We start from the raw sequence: 26,675 nt of genomic DNA, 5'->3' as shown, positions 1-26,675 counted from the left end.
TCTAAATAGTCGAATATTGTTGAGATGAAGATGGAAAATCATATGGTCAATTAGTCACCTCGGATATAAATAATATGGCAATTTTAGTAATCTATAAATAAATTTAGATTCTCTGTCTGTCTTTATATGATCAATATTGTGGGAGATATCATAGCATTTAATAAACGATTTAAAAAAAAACCCGATTTGAGAAATACAAATTGAAAATTTAGAAAAAATAGGCGTTTAGGGCGTTTCAAGTTCATCTTCTATTTCAATTGTGAACTTTTTTTCTTTGTATATGTATATAAAATAAAAACGAATTTTTTTTTTGCGGTTTTTATAAAAAGATTTCGTGGATTTTCAAAATTTAAACAAACAAACAAACAAACAGGTAAACAAATAAGCAAAGTATATAGATAGATGAAAGAATGATGTTGTTTCTTTAATCATGAATGCTGATATTGCTAATGAAAATGATGATGGTTTTGCTAAAATATCAGCCTATCAGAAGGAGGATGTATATGGCAGAACTACACGCAAAATCTGATTCAAGAATACGAAGATCATCTATTTATCAAGTTGCAAGTAAGATTCTAAAATAAAGATTGATGAGAGCATTAAAAAAATATAAAAAATTACTGATAATTTTCTTGATAGTACTGGGAAGATTATATTACGATTAGTAGTTTTAAGATGTAGTTAGTTGAAAAAAGAAAAGAAAGGAAATTATAGAACTGTTACAATTAGACATCTAATTTTTAATTTAGTGAGAAAACCACACAAAATTTTTTTCCTAACGTCAGATAAGAAAATTATCTGTCAGAAATTAGTCATTAAAAATACTTACATTTTTTAATGTTTCTTACACTGTATAACAATTTACCATTTATAATACTAATAATTGTGATAAAATGCTAAGTTGCATGCCAACTGTTATGCTTTAACACCCCTAATTAATATTAATTACAAAAATAACAAACAATTACATTAATACATACACAAATTAGGTATACAAACTTTGAAAATGACCAAAAGATTATATTTTTAAGGGGTATGATGAAATTCAAATTATTAAAAAAGAATGCTAAAAACGATGCCCTAAACCAAAATAAAGGATTTAGGGTCAATATCATATTAAAGTCAAAGTTTGGAGATGTTATCATGTTAGTACTTTTTTGCTATTTAAAACTCCTACTGAAATGTCATGTTTACAAATTAGGTGGAAAAGGAGAAATCTTGATTCATGACTATTTGACTAGATTTACTGATCTTAATTGGCATAATATAGGAAAGCAGGAGCTAGGGGGTTGTAAACAAAATAAAAGATGGGTGTAATTTGTAATTTGACTTTAAATCCTTTACATAAAATAGAAATTCAAAGACAAATAAGTACGCCTAAAATTAAATTTCTGATTTTAGAATAAACAAAATCTAATAACACAAATCAAATTATTTAACAATAGATTACAGATTTTAGATATTTTACATTTTTAGAATTATAATTTCTCTTACTGAGGAGCTATTGAAAAGAAAAAAGAAATTTTAAATTGCTAAAAAATAAATGACAAATAAATGGTCTTTTCTCATAAGTATACCTGAGAGCTGGATTAAAACTAAGATAGCTACAAATGTTGCTTAAATCTGACATTTACGTTCCCAGAATTTGTTTTGATACATATTTGTTGCATTACTGTATTCTGTACAAATAGATTAGCACTAACAGAACAGCTGTAAAGTCTCAAGAATATGATTGAAACGTATTATCAGATAAAAAGTTCTAAATTGATATTAATAACAAAAGTTGCCTCCAAACTCTGGTTCTTGGAATAATCTTACTTCTCTTGAGGTAACCCCTCTCCCTCCAGGAGAATCTGAGAAGCGTCGTCCTCCTCCTTACCTCTCTTTATTCTCCGTCAACCCTTCAATATACCAACACACCAACACGGCAGCTTTTATGATTAGCGCATAGTTTGCAAGTTTTTATTGTTTGATGAATTTCATGTTTGGTGTGAACGCGTGAAAAAAATTCGTAATTATCTTGTGACAATAAAATGTTTTGAATGTGAAAAGGTGGCTTAAAAGTTTGTCGAACTTTCTTCAAAAATGGAAACAGAGGGTTTGATTCCCAAAAAAGAACCTACTATAGAAAATGTCGAGGTCGAAATTTCCAATCAGCCGCAATACATCCTCAGGAAATGCTTTTTTGCCAAAAAGTGAAGCTAGAAAGCAAATATTTTAGCTGTAAATAACAGAGATAGTTAAATGACCCATCTACTGATTACTTTTAGTAAATTTTGATTTTGAACTTCTTATATCTTTGCAACCTGATGGTTTAAACCTTTGATATTTAAAACTTAAACTATTTGATCTATTAGAATTCAAAGTTTGAAATGTCTAAGGTTTACTACATTGGGTTGCAAAGGTATAAAGATTAGAAAATCAGAGTTTGTGGCATAGACTCAAATCTTTTACTAAAAATTTAAATGAAAAATATTTTGAGGAACCTACAGGGTATTTGAGCTAAGAGTGCAGAATTTTCGAAAAAATATTAGAATTCATTAAATACCAGTGGTATGCTTATACGTTGTATAATTGCTAAGAAATGGCCTAAAAATGTTAAAAATCTTTTCATGAGATATACTTGTATACAGGGTTAATGGTCAAAGACTGTTTGATATTCTGTATACGCCACACTATTGGTAGAAATTTGACACTTCTCTGGATACAAACAAAATAATTTATCACAAAATCCACAATTCTAAATTCAACTCTTTCAGGGTACGGGAAAAAAACTTTTGCATTATAACACCATCAAATTCACATAAGATTATTAAAATGTTGCCGAGCTTCCTATCCAACAGTTTAATGGATCTTGCTTTATGAACTAATTTTCTGTTAAGGAACAATTAAAAAAAACTTGACATTTTATTCAAATTGATAATTTTTCGTAGTGTTCCGAAACTTATATTGAAAAGATTATCGTCAGCGATTGTCTAAATTAATGCAGCATTCGTCTATAATTAACATACAAAAGTACAGACGGGTACAGGCGAAGTGCACATGCCGAAAATACCATTTTGTGACGTCATTTGTGGGTCCGAGGTAAAGCGGATGTGGGTCGCCTCCCCCCCCCCCATATCTTAGCACGAAACTAGGTCAAATTAGATTTTTTTCTGCAATTCTTTGGTAAAAATATTGGTGAAAATACGTTTCATTTTCGCGTTTCATTCTCCTTTCTCACATACATGTACAAAACGGTACCGGATGAATGAAGGATTAATGAAGGATGAATGAAGGATGAATGAAGGATGAATGAAGGATGAATGAAGGATGAATGATGAATGAAGGATAAAAAACACGGTACCGTTTTGTACATGAAAGTGACAAAGTGTGTTTCATAGGGACAAGACCTGTTAAAACTCTCTCGTGAAAGGAATTGAGTCTTTGTCACAAACTCAAAACTTCTACTACCTATATCTTTGCAACCCAATGTCCTAAACCTTTAATATTTCAAACTATGATCATTTGATCTAACGCAATCAATAGTTTAAAATATCAAAGGTTTACGACATTGGGTTGCAAAGATAAAGAAATTAGAATATCAGAGTTTGTGGCAAAGACTCAAATCCTTTGAAACATATTTTTGAAATCAGCATTTACACAACGTAAAAACATATTACTGGAAATAAACAAATAAAGATTTTTCATAAAAGGTTTAATTTCAAAAGCTTTTTTAATATTTAGATTTTAAGTTTAGAATGCAACTTAAGGTTAGGGTAACACGAGAATGTTTACACTGAAATTCCCTTAAGTAAATTGATATAATCGGAACTTAACTTAACTTCATATTTAACGATCGATATTTTCATGAAATTTTGTCATAATTTTCTTTTATTGATTGAACAACGAAGTCCTAATTGAAGCTTATGTCTGATCGAAAACTTGGAACTTTTTAAATCAAACAATCCGTTTTACAAATACAATTTAAAGAGTAAAAAAATTCTGAAAATCTAAAAAACTATAGAGATGGGATCAATTGCTGAGGAGGAACCGATGCATCCACTTCCTCCCTATCCTTATGATACAAATCGTCCCAATCAAACCAATCCAGGGACCATGTTTATGAATAGCGAGACGTGAATAAACCACTTCTTCTTAGCTTGAACTGCCACATAAGACACTCTAAATTAAGAATTCGCGTATATTTAACATACATCGCTTATTTGACAACAAAAACATTAAGTGATTTTTTTATTTCGTAATTTTGAGCGGAGAATCGGTTCAACATTGTTTAACTAGTTGATTCGTTATTCATTAAATCTGGTCTTAGGACAGGTATACAGGCCTTCCCAAGAATACAAGGATTCAGGGTGATGAATTGTTATTCTATTAATTTAGTGATGATGTAAGAATGATATATGGCTAATTGATTTGAGACTTGTTTCAGAAATTTAATGTAAACAAATTATGTGTAACATTAAATTTTTCAAAAATAATTTTTTGGGGGGGGGGCCTTTCGGTTATTTCTTCGATATTAAATCGTCTATTCGCTACCGTATGGACGATTTTAAATATCTTTTAAAATGAAAACGCAGCGACATATATTATATTTAGGGCGCTTCGCGCCCATCTTCTATTTAAATTGTGAACATGTTCTTTTTGTTTACATTTTAAAACAAAGAAGAAAGTTTATTTTTTTATTTTTATCATTCATAAACCTTCCCTGTGGTCAAGCGATGTCCCACAACAAATTTGGACCCGATCAGTTCAGCCGTTTTGACGTTTATTGGATACAAACACACAAACAGACAGACAAGCCAAATTTAAATATAAATATCGCATATGGCCATATCAAAAAGTTTCTAAATAGTCGAATATTGTTGAGATGAAGATGGAAAATCATATGGTCAATTAGTCACCTCGGATATAAATAATATGGCAATTTTAGTAATCTATAAATAAATTTAGATTCTCTGTCTGTCTTTATATGATCAATATTGTGGGAGATATCATAGCATTTAATAAACGATTTAAAAAAAAACCCGATTTGAGAAATACAAATTGAAAATTTAGAAAAAATAGGCGTTTAGGGCGTTTCAAGTTCATCTTCTATTTCAATTGTGAACTTTTTTTCTTTGTATATGTATATAAAATAAAAACGAATTTTTTTTTTGCGGTTTTTATAAAAAGATTTCGTGGATTTTCAAAATTTAAACAAACAAACAAACAAACAGGTAAACAAATAAGCAAAGTATATAGATAGATGAAAGAATGATGTTGTTTCTTTAATCATGAATGCTGATATTGCTAATGAAAATGATGATGGTTTTGCTAAAATATCAGCCTATCAGAAGGAGGATGTATATGGCAGAACTACACGCAAAATCTGATTCAAGAATACGAAGATCATCTATTTATCAAGTTGCAAGTAAGATTCTAAAATAAAGATTGATGAGAGCATTAAAAAAATATAAAAAATTACTGATAATTTTCTTGATAGTACTGGGAAGATTATATTACGATTAGTAGTTTTAAGATGTAGTTAGTTGAAAAAAGAAAAGAAAGGAAATTATAGAACTGTTACAATTAGACATCTAATTTTTAATTTAGTGAGAAAACCACACAAAATTTTTTTCCTAACGTCAGATAAGAAAATTATCTGTCAGAAATTAGTCATTAAAAATACTTACATTTTTTAATGTTTCTTACACTGTATAACAATTTACCATTTATAATACTAATAATTGTGATAAAATGCTAAGTTGCATGCCAACTGTTATGCTTTAACACCCCTAATTAATATTAATTACAAAAATAACAAACAATTACATTAATACATACACAAATTAGGTATACAAACTTTGAAAATGACCAAAAGATTATATTTTTAAGGGGTATGATGAAATTCAAATTATTAAAAAAGAATGCTAAAAACGATGCCCTAAACCAAAATAAAGGATTTAGGGTCAATATCATATTAAAGTCAAAGTTTGGAGATGTTATCATGTTAGTACTTTTTTGCTATTTAAAACTCCTACTGAAATGTCATGTTTACAAATTAGGTGGAAAAGGAGAAATCTTGATTCATGACTATTTGACTAGATTTACTGATCTTAATTGGCATAATATAGGAAAGCAGGAGCTAGGGGGTTGTAAACAAAATAAAAGATGGGTGTAATTTGTAATTTGACTTTAAATCCTTTACATAAAATAGAAATTCAAAGACAAATAAGTACGCCTAAAATTAAATTTCTGATTTTAGAATAAACAAAATCTAATAACACAAATCAAATTATTTAACAATAGATTACAGATTTTAGATATTTTACATTTTTAGAATTATAATTTCTCTTACTGAGGAGCTATTGAAAAGAAAAAAGAAATTTTAAATTGCTAAAAAATAAATGACAAATAAATGGTCTTTTCTCATAAGTATACCTGAGAGCTGGATTAAAACTAAGATAGCTACAAATGTTGCTTAAATCTGACATTTACGTTCCCAGAATTTGTTTTGATACATATTTGTTGCATTACTGTATTCTGTACAAATAGATTAGCACTAACAGAACAGCTGTAAAGTCTCAAGAATATGATTGAAACGTATTATCAGATAAAAAGTTCTAAATTGATATTAATAACAAAAGTTGCCTCCAAACTCTGGTTCTTGGAATAATCTTACTTCTCTTGAGGTAACCCCTCTCCCTCCAGGAGAATCTGAGAAGCGTCGTCCTCCTCCTTACCTCTCTTTATTCTCCGTCAACCCTTCAATATACCAACACACCAACACGGCAGCTTTTATGATTAGCGCATAGTTTGCAAGTTTTTATTGTTTGATGAATTTCATGTTTGGTGTGAACGCGTGAAAAAAATTCGTAATTATCTTGTGACAATAAAATGTTTTGAATGTGAAAAGGTGGCTTAAAAGTTTGTCGAACTTTCTTCAAAAATGGAAACAGAGGGTTTGATTCCCAAAAAAGAACCTACTATAGAAAATGTCGAGGTCGAAATTTCCAATCAGCCGCAATACATCCTAAGGAAATGCTTTTTTGCCAAAAAGTGAAGCTAGAAAGCAAATATTTTAGCTGTAAATAACAGAGATAGTTAAATGACTCATCTACTGATTACTTTTAGTAAATTTTGATTTTGAACTTCTTTTATCTTTGCAACCTGATTTGGAGGACATTTAATATTTCAAACTATAAATTATTTTGTATCAAACAAAGTTTGATATAATCTATCATATATGTACATTGTACAATGTACATTGTACTTGCAAAATTTTAATGAATCAATCATTATTTGTAAAAACCCACTTTACTTGATTTTTTAAACAAAGAATACATTTATGAAAACTCTACTGTATGTAAATCTAAGAAAAAATTATTTAATAGAAATGTAACAGTGCTGAATAAAAATCAATTTATATTTTACTTTATATTACAAAAACTTCAAAGATCATAATGTAATTTTCTATATCCTTTTAAGATAACAAATTTCTTATGTTTGTGGACATCAAAATAGATTTTTCAAATAGATTTTACTTTCTCAACGTTTCTTTCTAAGTGTTTTTTCATGAATTTTAACAAATTAATTTTAACGAATAAAAAAATATGTTAATTTTCTCCGGAAGTGTGCAAAATACAATTGATGTCTCACTAAACATGACAGTTACAAGACAAATTGAAAGTTGTCTTTGAACTTTGAATTTATTTGTGAAATTCAGTTGTTAACCTACTTTAACATTTATGATTCTTGAAACAACAGCAAAATTATCCTGGCATTTCCAAAATGTGCCTTTTTTGTGCTGTACATATTACCGGAGATATTAAGAATTTTGTTCAGATTTCAATTTTATTAAATAAACCAAAGGAATTGAGTTTTTACCACAAACTCTGATTTTCTAATTCCAATAACTTTGCAACCCGTTTTCCTAAACCTTTGATATTATTAGCTTTTAATTCTGTTAGATCAAAAAGTCTAAGTTTGAAATATGAAAGGTTTACACCATCAGGTTGCAAAGGTATAGGGTTAGCAAATGCAATTTTGTGATTATTAACTCTAGTATTTTACTTATAAAATTAGGTTTTCGAATAACTGCCACAAATTATTTCAAGAATCAAAGACGACCTTGAATTCGTCTTGCTACTGAATATCCATTCAGAAGGATAAATATACACAGATCAAAATTATTCCGGAGGCCATTTCTTAAAAATATATAGTTTGATTCTAAGCATGAAATGAATGTCAGAATATTTTACTTTCCTATAGTCCCGGTGCTGGATAAGATCCCACATCACCGATTCAAATCATCACAAGTCTTTAACTTTAAATCGGTGATTCAAGATTTGAACTAGGGGCATGCAGTTAAGCAACCTAACTCTGATAAATTAAATTCGGTTCTCGTACACATATTTACGGAATGCTAGACAAAGTTCCGTTAAAGGACGTTAGTAAAGGAAAATAAACGGAAAATTCTGTTGACGAACGGAAAAAAAATCTTAAAGTTGGTTGTCAATATCTATCTTTCTTTCTCTGACTTTTAACCCTATATAGGTTGGTGTGAGGGGGGGGGGTCAGAATTTTTGTATAGCCTGAAAAAGAAAAAGATATAGGTTTGCAATGTATGAACATTGTGCATAGCCCAAATTTTTAAGACCAGCTCATTGAAAACAAAAAGTAGACCGTTAACAAAATAGTTTAGGTGCAAGAGATGTTTGAAAAAAATGCCAAAGGTCGGAAAAATGTGAAAAATGAACTTTTTTGTTTTTGACAAATATTAAGCTGTGACAGCACATTTATTTTTCTTTTAAAAAATATTTTTTAGCTTTAATTAAAAAAAATATATAAGCTATGTCAAGACCTGCCGAGATATTTGTCCGTCGATTTGCAGTACGCTTTTCAAAAAAGGGACAACTGTCTGACAAATATGACGTCATCATAGCAAAAGAGGACATTTCCCAAGAACAGCGTACTGCAAGGTAGTGTCAAAAATGCTAGGCAACACAAATAGACAGGGGAGGCGAACGTCAAACCCCCCCCCCCCCAAGGTTAAAGAAACTGTAGATGTAATTGTAATTGTAATTGTAATTGTAATTGTCATGTATAGTGTAATGTCCCATTTACCCTTAAAGCATCGTCTGATCAATAATGTATAAGATATCAATCATCTTCTCTTTAAAAGTTGATTAAATTCAATTTTGGGTTATCTGCAGAGTGATTTTCCTATTTCTGCTCCAAAAACAATAGGGAGGAAATTGTCAGAATTCAAAACTTTTACAGCTAGTTACAGGGCACAGTTGTGAACCGATAATGCTTCTCTTTAAATGGAATGCCACTTGATATTTTTGTTTATACAATCCCTTTAATCCCCAGTGTTGAGACATGAACCAAACCCGGAGAAAAATGAGATAGAGTTTGGCACTGAATATAAGATTGAGGATTATAGACCACTTCCCTGCTATCTTATCACAATGTCTTACTTGTTCACTCAAATCAAATTATGGTTTAGGTACAAACGGGACAACTTAATTCAACTTGTAAGAAAAACTCGAGAAAAAATGTTTATCAATAATTGATGGAGGATATACTTAAATTTATTTTCAAGTCACTTTTTTGTAGGCATTCCAATTCTTGTCATATAAGCGCGTTTTCTAATAACTCTACTAAAATTATTATTTATGCTAATATATGGCCGGGCGAAAAGAGATTTTTTTTTCATTGAAAAAGATGGTTTTTCAAATATTTGGAAACCATTAAAAACTGAATTTTTATAACAAAATAATTCTTTGTCATATACATCTTTCAAGGCTTTACAAAGCATTGACTAAGTGCAGTTCAACTTCTGGAAATGATCAACCAACTGAAACTGAATCAGATGACGCTATACGAGTTGACTCCTACGGCAGCCCACCTACCTTTCCGCATTATCGGCAGAACCAACGACGTCCATCAAAGTTGGCCGTTTATCACAATCGGATAAAAAGTCGGGCAATCAGTTTACCCGGGAGGATTCGAACGGTGTCGATCCGAAGATCCGGAAATGCCCCTGATGATCTTGATAATACAATCAGAAAGTATAAAAAGTCTCTGAGTTTTAGTGAAGATGTGACCACAATAGTTGAGCCTAGTTCACTAGAGGAACATCATAGGAGAAGATCTGTTGTTAACAAGGACTTCAGCTTAGGTCAGATATTGTCTTATCTAACTGTAAAGAGGTATAACATCTCTAACCTGTGAGATGCCTCCAACAGGAACAGGTTAAGTCATTTATAGTATCCCTCCATGCAAAGATGACAATGCCCAAAACACGACAATACCCTTGAGTTGAGGCCACCATTTGATCAAAAATGTAGAAGAAACCAATGTTTATTTCTGTGAGCTTCTTCATTGCTTCTTATAAACAAGAAATTCGCAAGTCACGTTCACAAAGAAACCGCAAATGTAAATAAACAGTTGGAAGAAACTAAAAGATTGATATCTAATGCAAACTTGATAAGATAAAGGTTTTAGGTAAATCGGGCATTGTGTTCCTATCATGGAGGGCCACTTGAAATTACGCTTACAGCTCTTTAAGAACTATATGTCACCATCAACTTTTAATATAACTATGTATATAAAGAGATATTTTTTTCAATTAAATGCCCTGCACGTAACACAGCACAGACTAATTGTTGGGTTTCAGCTCTGAATGGCTAATTAAGCAATAATCAGTCTCTTAATTATCTTAATCCTTCTTTTACTGAGGTCATCTATATTCTTTGGAGCTCCATGAAAGAGACTGTAGACTTGATTCCAAGTGGCCTCTATTAAAAAAGGACTCAAGGTTCTCAATAATACCCTTAAAAGCGTTATCTGATCAAGAATGCATGAGTTGTCCTTCAGCTTTTGGCTTTAAATTAATTAATTTCAATTGTGGTTTCTCTCTAAACTGCAATTACGCATTTCGCTGCATTGGGGGAATTGTCAAAATTATACACTTCTCAAGATAGAAAGGTTTAATGGGTACTGTTGTGAATAGGACATACCTCTCTTTAATGGGTACTGATGTGAATAGGACATACCTCTCTTATAAGTAAAGGTCACTTGAGATTACAACGGCAATCCCTTAAATCTCCAGACTAAGGATGAGTACGTATATAATCAGCTAAACTTGGAGGAAAATAACAACGATACTTTAAAAATTCTAAATCTTCCAATACCAAGGTCGTAGTCAGGAATTTGTTCAGGGGGGGGGCTTACATTTTTTCTTTCCGGGGGAGGGGTTCAGCACCCGTCGGGGCGTGCAAACCCCCTGAAATAAATATATTTCACTGGTAAAGGGGGGTAGCCCCCTCTAACTACGCCTCTGTCCAATATATGCGTTATAATTTTTCCCTGTTATACAGAACTTTATTTTTTACATTTCTGATCCTTCATTTAAATATTAATTTTGTAAAGTGAGTTAACATTATTCATCTTTAAACGAAAAAAGGGGTTCTTTAACTTGTATAACTAATATTTTTTATTTTTTTTTCAACCAAAAATCTAATCAAAATTGTATATTAGATTTTTAATTGGGATTTGAAACAAATAACCAACAATAAATACTATGATTTTTAGCATAAAGATGTATTGGCATTATGTTAATCCTATTCCTATTCCAGTCAAGTAGGCGTATTTTTGGCTAATAAAGGAAGGGGGAGAGGGATTCAGAATANTTAAATATAAGTATATATAGATGAGAGGTCGTAAAGGGTTGAATAAGGGTTGGTTACTAACAATCCATAAACTAAAGCTTATTTCTAGATCATTATGCAAATCCTATTTACTAGAGGGCCAGGGAAGGGGGTTGTATGTAGTGCAAGTCAGGGGTTATACAAATAATAGTTAATTTGTTCCCATTAGCGAATCTAATTCTCAAATCAGGGTAGAATTACATAAACTACGCCATAACATTTTCCCCATTGGCATTAAATAAACTTTCTTAAATAAATTATTTTTTTTGGTATCTTTATTCCAAGATCTTTATAGTTATATTACACATCCCAAAAAAAACATAGTTACAAAATTATTCTGGAAACTTGGGGCTTAGGTCTTCCAGTCTTTGCATCATAGATTGTGCTGTAGATCCGTACATGTAGATCCGTACATGTAGATCCGTACATGTAGATCCGTACATGTAGATCCGTACATGTAGATCCGTACATCCAAAAAGGGTTTATATTGGTGAGAGAATATTCCTCTCGGTAAAGAGAAAATGAAAACAAGTGATAACAAAGTTCTAGACTCGAGCCATTCATTTTCGTATATTCTAAACTTGTTAAATGCTACTTTTCACTTGTTTGCATGTTAGTTATGATTAACAACGTGTTAGTTTTTTCTTGGCAATATTGATGATTAGAGGATGTCCTGGTGATTCTTATATACTCATTAGACAATACCTAATTATCTCAAGCCTGCCAAGCTTACTTATCATACCATCGTATTATAATGGAGGGAGGGGCAAGATATAGGATTCACAGTTCTGTAATTCTTGTGGTTTTCTTGACGGTAAAAAATGATCAGAAAACTTAAAAAATTTTGGCAAAAAGATCAACCTTAAAAAAATATATGATGAATTGTGCACGCATTTTGATTTTATATTCTAACAAAACATTATTTTTCGTTTGGTATTTTGTTTTGAAGTGTATTGTAAGTGTGTCAAATAACAAAAAATATTTGTTGAGAAAAAAAGGAATTAAGTCTAGGGAATGGAGGAGACAGGGGCGTATATAGGAGTTTGTCCAGGGAGGGATAAACCTAAACCTTTTAAGACATTCAAGCTAAGCGCCTATTGGGAACTAAATCCCCCTTGAAATCATAGTTTTTACTTCTGAAGGGTGGGGGATATAGCCCCCATAACCCTCCCGCTATTTACGACCCTGGACAGAGAGATTCCCTCTGGGGATTTTGTGAATTGGAAGGAAGGTTTAGATGGAGAGTTAGGCAGAGCAATTAGTTACTCAGATTTTAGCTAGTTAATGTGCTAATGTGAATACAGATTTAGAAACAGGGGAAGCTAGGGGGGGGGGGTGAGTATTTAGAAAGAAATTATATAATTTGTTTATGGTAAGATTATTCTAAGTGACCCTTTATTTGAATATTGAAGAGACCCAACATAACATACACAATTTACAACAGTTTTTAATATTCTTACTTTTATTTAATCTAGGACAATTTGTCCTACATTTTGATATAAAAAAGTGACTTTCTGAACGGAATATTTGAATTTTGAGATAGAAAAAAAATCAACAACAGTGTTCTTCTTTGAAAAAATAAACATTGAAAATCACGTTGAAAGTAGCTTGGATCAATTTTATGTTTTGAAATAAAAAAATATTTCTTTATTCTAAAAATTTCAATTTTTAAGTCTCAGCTTCAGTAAACTTTCTTTCCAGTAAACATATACAGTTTATATATATTTTACAGTTTATATCAATATTTAGACAAATATTTTAACAGTGCTCTGAAAAACATTACGAATATTCCCTAAAGTTTATATTTGGGCCAGAAATGTAGAAAATAGAATTAAAAAACTGCTTGCCACTGTATTAAAATTACTTAAGCGTAATTTCTAGTCGGGTGTGTTTTATTCACAAGAGTAACTCTAAAAGGGGTACAGACTTATCCTATTAATCTACAGAAACACTTCCAATCGTTGATCGCTTGATTTGCAAGCTGTTTTAAACAAGAAGAAATATTTTTAAAAAGTCAACTTACAATTCTAAAATTGAGTTCAAAATTTGAGGCTAATCGATCGTTTTATTCATGAGTTATGATCGGACATACAAAAAGACAAACAAAGATTACTACTTTACATCAAAATATCAAAATTAATAGTTAGTTGTTAAGATCTAGCCGACCAAAAGTAAAATAAAATAAAAGACCAATTGAGTGGAAATTACAAACGTTCGATTAAATCAATTTAATTGCCATAGAAATCCGATGCGATCGAGAGGATGTGTGAACAGAATTATTTATTACATTTACAGCGTAATCTCAGAACTTGTCATTATTGGTTAAATTAAAAAACTAGGACAAGATTTAGAAAAAAAATAGAAGAAGCTGGACCCCGCAGCGGACAAAGTTACGTAAAAGTTCGTTAATTAGATCGACCCCAACCAACACTTAATACACTTTACATATAAACTAAACAATTTTTTTAATCTTCATGACAGAAACAATCTCAAGGAATGATAATTTTCTTTAAAAGATCTTTGAAAAGTAAATATTTGCAAATTATCTTTTTTCCATCTCATAATCTGAGTTCGTTTCCCTTTTGTCCATTTGACAGCCCATTTGATCTTTTTAAAATAATCTTTTTGTCTGTTTATTTTCTAGTGGTTTTTCACATTGATTTTCATGGTTAAAATATAGTTAGAACTGACGAGGGTCAACCTAGACCGAAATATATTTTCAACAAAATGTGGAACTAAAATCTACTTTTTTACTCTACAGAGGTTTGGTCCATCACCATAACCGAATTTTAAATAGTTCAATCATTTCTCTCGTAATCAAACTGAAGAAATCTGCCAAGTGGTTGAACCACGTCTATGGTTTGCATATAGTTCAGCCCGCCTAATTCTGTGTTGCAAAAACCGCGTTTGGTCAACCACATACTGGGTACACACTACACTATCCTTGTTTTGGTTCGGATCATGAAACTAATTCTAGAATTAATGTGCTCGCTATTTAGTAGATAATAGGTATTGTCCCTGATCTAACAAAGTTGTTTACATTGTCTCCGAATAAGGTTTCTTAAAAGATCAATAACAAACAGTTTATGNCCTCCGTATAATCCTTAATCTTGTTTACCCTGAATTATAAATCTAATCATAATATAAAGATTAGAAAATGAAACTTTAATTCATTTAACTTCAAAATATATTTATGTCTCTATCTACATAGTTATAATTGGCTTGTGGTGTTTGTTTGTCTGTCTGTCAGGGACTCTGTATTCAATAAATGTCAAAATGGCTGAATCGATTGAGACCAGGTTTTGTGTGGCAGATTTTGAGTTGAACTTTATAAGCGTGAGATATCTAGATAAATGCTTAATCTCTTTTTATTAATCTCAAGATTAATTTAATCGTTTGTTTGTATCCTGGACAGTGTATAAATATAACCAATCAGAGTGTCGATTGGAGAATCCGAACAGCCAATCAGATTACAAAGAACAGCAGAGAGGGTTAACAATAAGATTAAAGTTTCCTAAATATAATTGTACAGAACCTAGAGCTTAAAATTTAAAATTTTGCTAGTTGTGTTTGTTTTAAACATTATCTTAAGAAAACAATAAACATAAAAGGTAGTAGCAGGATACGGCGCCAATTTGTCAAACCTAAAATGACATATTGTAGCTTGTTCATCCTAAGCCTCTTCTGTCATAATCTCAACATGAAAACTAGAAAACTAATTCTTATTTTTTTCATTTAAACAATTATTTAGAAAAAACTAACTTACATTTTTTACATTTTTATATTTTTTCATTTAAACAATTACTTTAAAAAATAAATGACATTTTTTGTGCCTTCGGTCAAGATTTTATGACAATTATGAAGTGATTTTTAGAATTTATTGGAAAACTATACTTTTTTCGTTTGTCCCTTTGGCTAAGGGTTTACTACCACGATGAAGTGATTGTTGAATTTATTAAAAATATGTACTTTCCTGCGTTGCCAGTGGTTAATATAAAGGGATTGTAGTTGTTATTTCAAGTTACCCTTCATTTCTAGAGTGGTATGTCTGATTCACAATAGGTACCTTATAATTTTTTTTCCGGTCACAAAAGCAAAAAAGTGTTATTTTGCGACTAATATAGACTATATACACTGTACAGACAATGTACGTGCGTGATTAAAGCAACTGTATAAATAAAGGTCACTGAAAGTTAAGTCTACCGACTACCGAACCCCTTAAATAATCTATGTAACATTTTTAATTTTTTATTGTTTATTTTTTTGTTTCTTAGACATTTTCAAAATGGAGGATAGAAGAATAAGGAACGAACATTTTAGATTTATCTCAGAGTATCAGAAAATAAGCATAAATTGATAAATAAAAAAGATTTAATAATTATGAAACCACTTTTATTATTTTTTCGTGGAAAATTTTTTTGATATTTTTTGTCAAAAACATAACAATCGCAGACATTATGTGTATATAAAACCAAACAAAGCCTTAAGGGGTTTTATCTTGATTCAAGTAAGATGCCGGAAAGAGAATATGTATAAAGTATATAATGGTTCCTGATTACATTGTTTTGGGGTGTATTATTGAAAGGTTGAGCAAGTTTTTCTTGTTTTGGTAAGAAAACAAGTAATGATGATTTTTTTCTAACAATCTTCGTAAAGCTCTAGTCTCGATCATTTTTACTTTTGCTTTACTTTACTGTAAAAAGCTCATTTACCTCGATAAAAAGCTTACGCAATCTTTGAATGTGCGTTTTTTAGCTTTAGAGAAAATCTTGAGGCACAATCACTACAAAAAGCATTAAAAATTAGTTTTTGTACACAATTTGTTTAAGCAGGAATTGTCATATTTGAATTAGGTTTTTTCAACCAATGGTCAAATAGTAATGTAGTGAATGCACATTTCATCAGGATGTAGAAAATCTTCTTGATGTTGGAATGTACCATCAAAAAACTATACGAAGGAGAATCAGCCATTTTCATGTTAATCGTAAGATATCAACAAATCGGTGCTATTTTCATGTTAATCGGTGCTATTCTACATTTACAAAAAAACTTTTCATTTGAAAATTGTTTTTCTTAGCCAGTAGGTGGCAAAGTGTACCAAACAGGCTGGATTTGGAGGCCAAAATGTACCACAGAGCCATCTATACTGTCTCTCAACATTTCTTTATTTATCTTCTAATATAGATATTATTAATTATTATTATACCAGCAAGTAAGATAAATTTTTGAGTCCACAAACCATGGGCTTAAAACAATTTAAAAATTTAAAAATCGAATATTCTTTTACATTGATACTTTGTTAGTTCTCTTTCTTATTCTTATATTTTGTCTTTTTCAATTACGAAATATTATACTTGTCATTTCCTCCAAGTAAAATATTCAACTTATTTTAATCTAATTTTTAAAATGGGTCAAATATGCTAAACTTTTTGAATACGTTTAGTTGAAAGCTGTTTATCATAAATTTTGAAAATTTATAAAATCAAATGTATTTTATATCCTGATTATTTTAGCTGACCCTGAGGGCCCAGGCTGCTGTGCTCTACTCCTTGCCCTTCTTTCCCTTATTCTTATTATTGCAACAATGCCAATTTCACTTTGCATGTGCATAAAGGTAAGTTTGCTATAACAGGGGCTTATCATTCAAAAGGAAGGTTTTCGCCAATATAATATTTTTTACCCAAACATTTATTAATATTCTCCAAAGCATCCAATAAAATTCTAAACAAACCTTAGACATCACAAAATCTATTTTTAAAAGGGGAAGGGAGCTATCAACCTTGATTTCTGATTCATCAAACATCATTCAAACATCAATAATATTCAAACCTGAATTTAAAAAAAAAATTTTTTTTATGTTTTTAACGCAGAAAATGATATTTTTGCAAAAAAAAAGGAAATGAAGTATCTATAGAATATATCATTATACGGTTATCTTTTTAGTAGCAATTTGCTACTTTTTTTAATCAATCACTTAGATTTTCATAAAAACTGAAAATCCATCAAAGTACTTTTTGAAGATGCCGCTTGAGAAAAACTCTAACTTCTCATTAAAACATACGTCTTAAAATTAATCAATGAACATTATTATAAATATAATCAATCAATTTATCAATCACTTGTTGTCAGGTTGTTCAGGAATATGAACGTGCTGTAATATTTAGACTTGGTAGACTTAGAAAGGTTAGAGATATATATATTTACAGTGAGACCCAGAAAACTGTGTAAAAATGACGACATTATAGCAATTCTTAAGTATATTTGATGTTGATATGCAGCAAATACTTTAAATAGTAATCTATTAAGTCACCTATTAAGTTAAATTGGGTTACTGCACAGTTGGGTTGTTTCATATTCATAAATTGATTCATCATTCAATTCGAGAGTTTTCTGGTTCTCATTGTATTTATACAGTGAAAACCATAAAATTGTGGAATATAAAGTCGACTGTTAAACTAAATTCATAACTTTAACTAATTCAATTTATATAAAAAGGCAATTGTGCAGTGTGCACAGGCCCATTCCAATTAATAAGTTAATTTTCGAGCAGTTGGTTAAACTATTTGCTTGAAAATCAACATCAAATACACATGGACACAAAAACATTGACTTTAGGTCGTCTTCCTTTTCCACACTTTTATTTTTTATACTTTTATAGTATCAGTATATGTATCAGTAAAAACACATCAATCTTTTTATAATATATTTTGAATACAAAAAACAGTGTCTCATGATATATGATATATTAAAAAATAAAAAATGAAATTTAAAATTTAATTTGACACGCCGAAATAAAAAGTTGTAAAGTGTGTACATATGAAGTGAGGATACTTTTTGTATACAACAAAATTTAAAATTGAAAGACACTGCATTTAATGAAAATAAATGATTGAAGTAGGACATCTTAAAGGAACCTTTGTTTAATCATTGTGCACGGCAAACTACAGTAAATTCCATAATAGTTTGAAATATTTTATGTTTTCAAGCATAACTTCTCTTATTTTAAAGCTATTAAGAAGAACAAAAAGTTTTAAGTTTTTATATGTAACCGGATGAACAAGAGGACCTACGACGTCTCAAAGTCGTGATAGTTATCTTGCATAAATTTGACATTTACCCTCTGTTTAGTTCAGTGTGTGTGGTTTCTATGTGAAGTATATATATAAATGGGGAAAGTTATTAGAATTTATCACTTTTTAAACGACGATTTCTTCCACCTTTTTGATCAGCTTTAAAGGGTATTTTGATATGCCTCATTTAATTTAGGATCACTTGAAATTACATTAACAGTCCCTTTAATTCCAGTCCTCTCCAATCAGTCTGTAGATCATCTTTTTCAATTTGAAGTGAAAAACCCCTAGATTGATGCCAATACTTCTTTCTCCATGTTTATCGAGAAACAGGGGTAAATACGTTGCACAAATGTTTTCTCCTAATTCCTGGAATATAATTTAGCTATCTGACTTTAAAGTGATTGTTTAAGTGAACCTATATCTAAAGACTTAGTGCCACAAGTGATTGGCGATGACACTCTTTAAACCTTAAACTTAGCCGAATATTATTATATAGAGAAAACTAAAGACATTTAGAGCAGCTTAATTTGAATTAAAGATATTAAATAAGTATTCCATGTATATCTTAGATGAATACAGAACTAGAACGCACTGCTTTATTCCCTGATGTTAGGCAAAATAAACTGCAATGATGCCAATGTTTTTTGCAGTCACCTGGCTGCCATACAGTCTGGTATAAAGATGTATTTTATTACAAAATTGTTGGCATGTGTGTCTTTGGCCTACATTCGATAAAAATGCAATAAATGTTAAAGGAGAGTACTAAAACAAACTAAAAATCATTTTAAACCCTTGAACAACTTTTCACAGAAAGAACAAACCCCTTTTGAAAAGAGCATGTTTTAGGCAGCTTGCACGTGATTGCTATTATTTGATAACTAAAAAAACAATTTTAAAAAAGCGAAAAAGCTCTAAATTTCATGTAAACAATAGTCCTTTTTTTAAATTTTTCACAATGAAATGAAGAAAATAAGAAAAAAATGAATAAATAATCACTTCTGTACTATATCTGCTTCGTCTTTATGCTTTAAACATTTATAAAAGGTTACTCTTAATTATGTATATGACTTTTCAATTTTAAATTATGCGCAAAATTTTGATTATTGTGCTTTAAGGGTGGAGCAAAAGGTCCAGGAATTTTTTTCGTGATTCCCTGCATTGACTCATACAAAAAGGTGGACCTCAGAACTGTATCCTTTGATGTACCGCCACAAGAGGTCAGTATTGTTAAAAATATCGTACAAAACATAAAAATTTTATATGTAATATATATTGCAAGTATATAAATCCTATACTATAATTTAGATTTTTTAGCGTTTGAAAAAATAAAATTGATGAAATGTAAAAAGAAGCAATATTTTTTTTTTTTACTTCATGAATGCTGAAAATAAAATGTCACTCATTTAACTTCTTCAGGTGCTCTCGCGTGATTCTGTGACAGTGACAGTGGATGCTGTGGTCTACTACAGAGTATCTAACCCTACTATGGCCACAAATAATGTGGAAGATTATGGTCATTCCACGCATCTTTTAGGAGCTACCACACTAAGGTAAATTTTCTCAAATGTTAAGAGACTGTATGTCCTAAATTAATAGAATTTTATTTTTCATAACACTGTTATTTACTTGAATTTGTGCACTGTATTTTCTGATTAGTTTTGCTGCGCATGACAAAAAAAAATAAAATAGCAATATCCAAAGCTTTCAAAGACAACATTTCACTAGAACTGGACTAAAAATTTGCCATTTTTTTTACAATTTCTAACATTTTAAATTATAGGGTTTCAGTCCGCTCCAAATAGTTGCAGAATCTTATTCTTTAGTTGTTTTCTCTTTTTTTACAATAAGCGATTTTTTTACCCTGAGACAGAAGATTTAGAAAATAACAGAAGACTAAGTTTATTGATTTGATTTGATTTGATTTTTTAAAATGCCGATAATTTGTCAAAATTTTGCAAAATGTAAGAAATCCGAAGATCAATATAATGAAAAAAACATACTGCCCAATTTGCAGTCTGCCGTTAGTGACAGTAATGGATGTGTCACCAAAATGTTTCAGAAATGTGTTGGGAACTAAATGTTTGGCAGAAATACTCTCTGAGCGAGAACAAATAGCTCATTGGATGGAAACCACCCTTGATGAGGCAACTGACCCTTGGGGAGTCAAAGTAGAACGAGTCGAAATGTAAGTGTATGAAATGGGACGAATTGAATTATTCCATTATCAAGAAATTTTTGAGGTTAAAAAACGGGTTTACTATACCTGAAACACATTCTGATGCTGAATTTAAAAAGTTTATCTGAGAACGAGTAAAATGACATAATAACGGATTTAAAATATGATGGATGAATATTATTTGGAAAGTTCTTGAATTGTCAAAAAGTAATTTAAACTTCAAGATTTAATCAAAGAATTCAAAATGAAAGAAATCAATGATATGAAAGATTCACCCGAACAACAAAATAAGGGGTCTAGAAACTTTAGACGATGATTTAGTATCAAGAATTAATAACACTTTATAAAGCTAGGCCTGTTTATAAAACTGTACAAAATAATTTTTAACAAAATTTTAAAAGAATTTATCTAAAAGATATCTTTGAAATGGTCATTACAATTGTAAAAACACTAAACTGTTAATGGTGCTTTACGCACACTTTAGATTTTCAATAACAAACTTTTTTTGAAGATTTTGAAAAATTAAATTATTTTTAGGCAAATTATTTTTACTTCTGACTGTTCATAAACCTTCCCTTGAGTCATGTATAAATCCACAAAATTCGGGCTGGATCGGTTTAGCCGTTGTGATGTTTATTGAATACAAACAGAGTAAAGTATTTATATACAGTGATAACCAGAAAACTCTGGAATAGTACGACGACTTTGAGAATCAAGTTTAAACTTTTAAAATTTCAATAACCATAAAACACAGCAATTTTGCAGTTTAAACAGACCCATTTCACAAAAAAAAGTAATTTTATTAGTGTCTGGTTAAACTATTTGATTTGTAACAACATCAAATACACTTAAGTATTGTTATAATGTCGTCTTCCTATTCCATTGTTTTCTGGTTATCACTGTAGATGTTAATATTTTTCAATAGAGAAACAAAATTTATTTTATTTTCTATTTTAGAAAAGATGTGAGACTGCCTGTGCAACTACAACGAGCTATGGCAGCTGAAGCAGAAGCAGCTAGAGAAGCTAGGGCTAAGGTATGTTTCTGTTTCAATCTAACAGATTATGAATTGATAATCCTTGCTAAAAAGAACTGAATGTCGTGGGCCTTTGACATTTGAAATTACTAATTTTGCTAGATCAATTATAGCGAAGGTTTAATATATAATTAGTTTGCAAAAAAATCTTGGCAACTTGATGGTGTGATATCTGAAATTAAATTATTTGAAATATTAAAGGTACGACATTTGGTTGCAAAGTTATAAATATTAGAATATTAGCGATTGTGTCATGAACTCAGTTCCTTAGTTTATTTAACTAGTTAGATTAATCATATGCACAAATCAGCGAAACAAAATATCAAAGATAGTTTTGGTGAAATTTCGAAAAAAATAAATTCTTTCCCCATTTAAAAAAGAAACTTATCTACTTACACCTATATACTTAGGTTGATTTTTTTCCTGTTGAGTGGGAGGATTCCGAGGGGGGTTATTAGTTTCTTTTTTTAAAATGTTTACCCTGTTTACATATTAGACAGGAAGGAAGGGAATGATTACATTTTTATGATGTTAATTTGACAAGTTCTGTTGATTTTGGCATTGTTCACTGACACAGGACTTGTTCTCAAATAAAAGGGTAGAAGGTTGCCAATCTTTATAGATAAACTCAACCAATCTTTTTCCTAGGAGCTAGGGGTCTTTTAATATTATGACAAAATTTTCGTTACTTTCGAAATGTTGGTTTTTAAGTTTATGTTTACTTAGAATTATTGGCGTTTCAGGTTTATGGACAGCTTTTATAAAAAAAATTCAGCACGTTAGAAATTTTTTTTTATGATATCTCATGAAAAAAACAGATTTTCCATTTGTTCAGCAGGTACAAACTCTTGTTTGTGAGATGACTTTAATGTGTAATGCTGATTTTTGATATCCACTTTGGTACCTTTTAAATTTGAGGTGCTTAAAACTTCAATTTTAGTTATCCCTGCCGGACGATAAAAGATACTGATAACTGCTTGATCTGGTGTAAACAACAGAAAAGTTTTGATAAATTCACATGATCTCTTTTCTTAATCGGCGTTAGTTTAGATAAATCCACATGATCTCATTTCTTAATCAACGTTAGTTTAGATAAATCCACATGATTTCTTTTCTTAATCAACGTTAGTTTAGCTAAATTCACATGATCTCATTTCTTAATCAACGTTTATTTATCTATGGAAGGAACCATATAAATTCAAGTTGAAGGTTATTTTACGGCCAATTTCAAGATTGACCAGAAATGATTTTAAGTCTGAACACTTTTCGAATAACATAAAGTAAAAGGGCTTAAAGGGAGTGTTCGCGAAAACTGAAAGGAGGTACATATAGGCATACGGCGAAAAATAATAGCTTTTGAGCGCTACTAATCTTACTTATATCTGTTGCGTCTATGAGGAGAAAATTGTTAAAAGCTGCTTATACTGAAGAACGTAGCGTCCATACAAATTTAGAAAATTGCAATATACGACTCGGATCGTAAAAAATATTTAATTTCAAACAAATCATTCAGATATTACAACCTGTAGTCATCGATTATTTTTCGACGCATTCTTAAATAGTTAATATTTAATATTTCTTAATGTATGTACAATGATATTAAAACGCCGAAATAGTTGGCCGCCAGATGTCTCAGCCCTCGATGCTTTGAATGATTACAAGTGGCAGAGACAGCTAGCGGAAAAAAGTTGTTTTAAGAGCATTGTATACATAAAACAAATAACAAATTTCATATTAATATTAACTTTATACGAATGCATCGAAAAATAGTGATGACTTTAGGTTGTAATATTTGAATGATTTGTCAGAAATTAAATTGATTATTTTGCGATACGATATGAGATGGAGAAAATGTCACATATACAAGCCTTTACAGAGATCTCTGTATTGTCTTTTCTTGTCCGGAAGAATGGAAAAATCCCTGCGTGAAAATTGCATAATGTGCTGCAGATTGCGATTTTTCCCCAAAAATGTCCACACAAATTTCGCTTTCTGCCGAAACTTTTCATAATAAATGCGCAAAATGTGTATGCTTTAAAACGATAGCTTAAATTTCGCGAAAACATTGCGTAATTATGGACAGATTATAGATAAAAATTTTCACACAATTTGCTTCCTATGTAAACCCTACTTCCTAATTGTAGGTGATTGCTGCAGAGGGAGAGCAGAAGGCCAGCAGAGCACTGAGAGAAGCCTCCTTGATAATAGCAGAGTCTCCTTCAGCCTTACAACTTAGATACCTTCAGGTCATTTTATAACAATTTCTTCAATGTCGGGATATCTCAAAGAAAGTAAATCCATAGATCATAGATAAATATTCTTTGTCTATAAAATGTTCTATCAATCAAATGTCCTGTTTGATTATTGTTGTCCATATACGTAATGTCTTTCTATATGTTCTCCTATGAAATGTCCTATCAATCAAATGTCCTGTTTAATTATTGTTGTCCATATACGTAATGTCTTTCTATATGTTCTCCTATAAAATGTCCTATCAATCTAATGTCCTGTTTGATTATTGTTGTCCATATACGTAATGTCTTTCTATATGTTCTCCTATAAAATGTTCAAAAACTTGGATATTTCAAAAAGAACCTATCATGAAATTCCAATTTTTCCATTTATTCTAAAATTGATGAGAAAAACGACATTCAAATTAGTACAGACCTAATGCTCTTGTAGGCTTATGTGAATAAAAATTATTAAACCCGTGCAGAATCTTTCATCATACAATTTTTTTTCTTTAAAGGAACTGAGTCTTTGCCAAAAACTCTGATTTTCAAATCTTTATATCTATTGAACCTTAGATATTTCAAACTATGAATTCAGGGAGATCAAAATAATAAAGTTTTAAATATTAAATGTTTACACCATTGCATTGCAAAGATATAGGGATTAGAAAATTTAATTTTGTGTTAAAGACTCAATTCCTTTAAAGTTCAAGAACCAATCTTTAATTACGCAAAAAAATGGAATTTTTACGTTGATTGAGTTGTTAGATGCTTAGTAGTAAAATCTTTAAAAACCTTTTGAAAACTTTTCCTATAAATACAAATTGATACTGACAAAATACCTGCCTTCTAATCAGGAGTAATATTTTTTAATAATTTTTTTTATAATTTTAATTTTTTTAAATTTTGCAAAGTTCAATATAAATGTTTGCAAGAGAATGACAAGATTTTAAAATAAATTTATAATGTTGTAATATTCTACATTAAAACCCATTAACAAGTTGTAATTTTGCTCATTTTCACTAGTTAAATTGTCAACCAATAACAAAAATAATATCGCGGATTTTTTTCTTGGTTTTTGATAAATCAAAATTATTTCAGGGAATTTTTCTTTATTAATTCTGACCTCACCATCCATAAATCTTCCCCTTAGGAATACAAACAAACAGACAAGCAAAATGTATATAAAGATGTCCTATTTCATTTATAATCCAGAAGTTACCAATGATCCATCAAAACTAAACTATCAGAAGGATTCTGACTTCAGACTTTGTTGAGTTGTGTTGGCTAAGTGTCAAAACTTTCAACTTTAATGCGTTTACAAATTTGGTACAGAAAACTTTAAAGGAACGTGGCAGTGTCTGCACCTATTTTAAATTATTATCTAATATAATTTACAAGAAATATCGTCGCCGTTTTTCTCGCTTTAGAAATGTTAAATTTTGATCATTCCTACAATTTTTTTCTGAAGCAAAAAGCACTAGTTCATTTATATATACATTTGTCCTCGTATACATTAATACAATGAAGACGACTTTAGATTTGATTTTTTTATTTCTTCCAAGCTTTCAATTAGCATTGCTACACATATAACAAAGAGAAGCTGTTAATTAAAAGTTTATCTTAGTTTGCTTGCAAACTTGAACTTAAATTTAAAAAAACTTATAAGAAATCAAAACTTAAATATTGTATCTAAATAAATGCCAGACATTGTAAAACAATCACAATTTAAAATAATCATCTTTCAAAAAGAAGATGATTGATATTATGCATTCTTGATTTGGCAAAGCTTTTAAGGGTACCGTTGTGAAATAGACAATTTCTCTCTTTAAATAAGGTTACGGTTACCACGTCCCATAAAATTTTAATCAGTAAATGAAAATTATTTACTGAATATTTTTTTCAGACTCTGAACTCTATATCTGCAGAAAAGAACTCAACAATCATATTTCCTGTTCCAATGGATATTCTGAGCCATCTTATCAGAAAGAAATGAGAAAGCAGTTCCCGCCATTTATATATCAGCTGTTTTTAGTTTTTAAAAATCTCAGTAATTTTTGCAGAAAGAAGAATGAAAATAATTTGCAATATTTTTTTATAAGCTTTTTATTACATAAACATTCTCCAATCTCTATATTTAAAAAAGGAACAAACATTAATTATGTACTTTTCTTATCTACTTTATTTTCCAAACAATTTCAGTCATGTAGTGCATTTTTTGTATTCAGCTGTTTTTTGTGTGTTTTTTTTTACAAAAATGTGTCAAAGTGAAAACAAAATAATTACGCCTGGAATTTTTATTCTTGAAGTTCTGTGACTTTTCTAAAATTATCACTATGTCGGACGTAGAGCAGTCCTCTATTTAGTTCTTAGTTTAGGATTAAAATCAGAAACAAACATTTTTGAAAAGATTGTTTAAATACTAAATTGATAAAATTCATATATTGATGTTTTTCGTGTGTT

The 26,675-nt window shown here is 30.2% G+C and overlaps 1 protein-coding gene across 3 annotated transcripts; it reads left to right on the top strand.

The window, feature by feature from the left end:
- The first annotated feature begins 3,988 nt into the window (after positions 1-3,988).
- On the top strand, positions 3,989-26,675 carry LOC111716281 (mechanosensory protein 2). 3 transcript variants are annotated; one of them, XM_023491720.1, is made up of 11 exons: positions 3,989-4,093; positions 4,313-4,352; positions 5,337-5,410; positions 17,210-17,310; positions 17,826-17,879; positions 19,885-19,986; positions 20,186-20,319; positions 20,829-20,954; positions 21,903-21,981; positions 24,126-24,227; positions 26,119-26,675. In XM_023491720.1, exons 1-11 carry the CDS (start codon positions 4,009-4,011, stop codon positions 26,206-26,208), a joined length of 987 nt encoding a protein of 328 aa, XP_023347488.1. In that variant the 5' UTR covers positions 3,989-4,008; the 3' UTR covers positions 26,209-26,675. The 3 variants fall into 3 exon arrangements, with proteins under 3 accessions (XP_023347488.1, XP_023347487.1, XP_023347489.1); XM_023491719.1 differs by having other exon boundaries at positions 3,990-4,093; positions 5,334-5,410; XM_023491721.1 differs by lacking the exons at positions 3,989-4,093; positions 4,313-4,352; positions 5,337-5,410 and adding an exon at positions 16,577-16,680.

Source organism: Eurytemora carolleeae, unplaced genomic scaffold, assembly GCF_000591075.1.
Source record: "Eurytemora carolleeae unplaced genomic scaffold, Eaff_2.0 scaffold2020, whole genome shotgun sequence".
Lineage (NCBI taxonomy): Eukaryota > Metazoa > Arthropoda > Copepoda > Calanoida > Temoridae > Eurytemora > Eurytemora carolleeae.
The sequence above is the reverse complement of the archived record's forward strand: the minus strand, read 5'-3'. Positions and strand labels throughout refer to the sequence as shown.

Bases quoted from the DNA above. Each gene is read 5' to 3' on its own strand.
- LOC111716281 (XM_023491719.1), top strand. From the start codon at position 4,009: ATGGGATCAATTGCTGAGGAGGAACCGATGCATCCACTTCCTCCCTAT. The intron at 17,880-19,884 runs GTTAGAGATATA...TTGTGCTTTAAG, and splicing joins GACTTGGTAGACTTAGAAAG to GGTGGAGCAAAAGGTCCAGG. The intron at 24,228-26,118 runs GTCATTTTATAA...TATTTTTTTCAG, and splicing joins TACAACTTAGATACCTTCAG to ACTCTGAACTCTATATCTGC.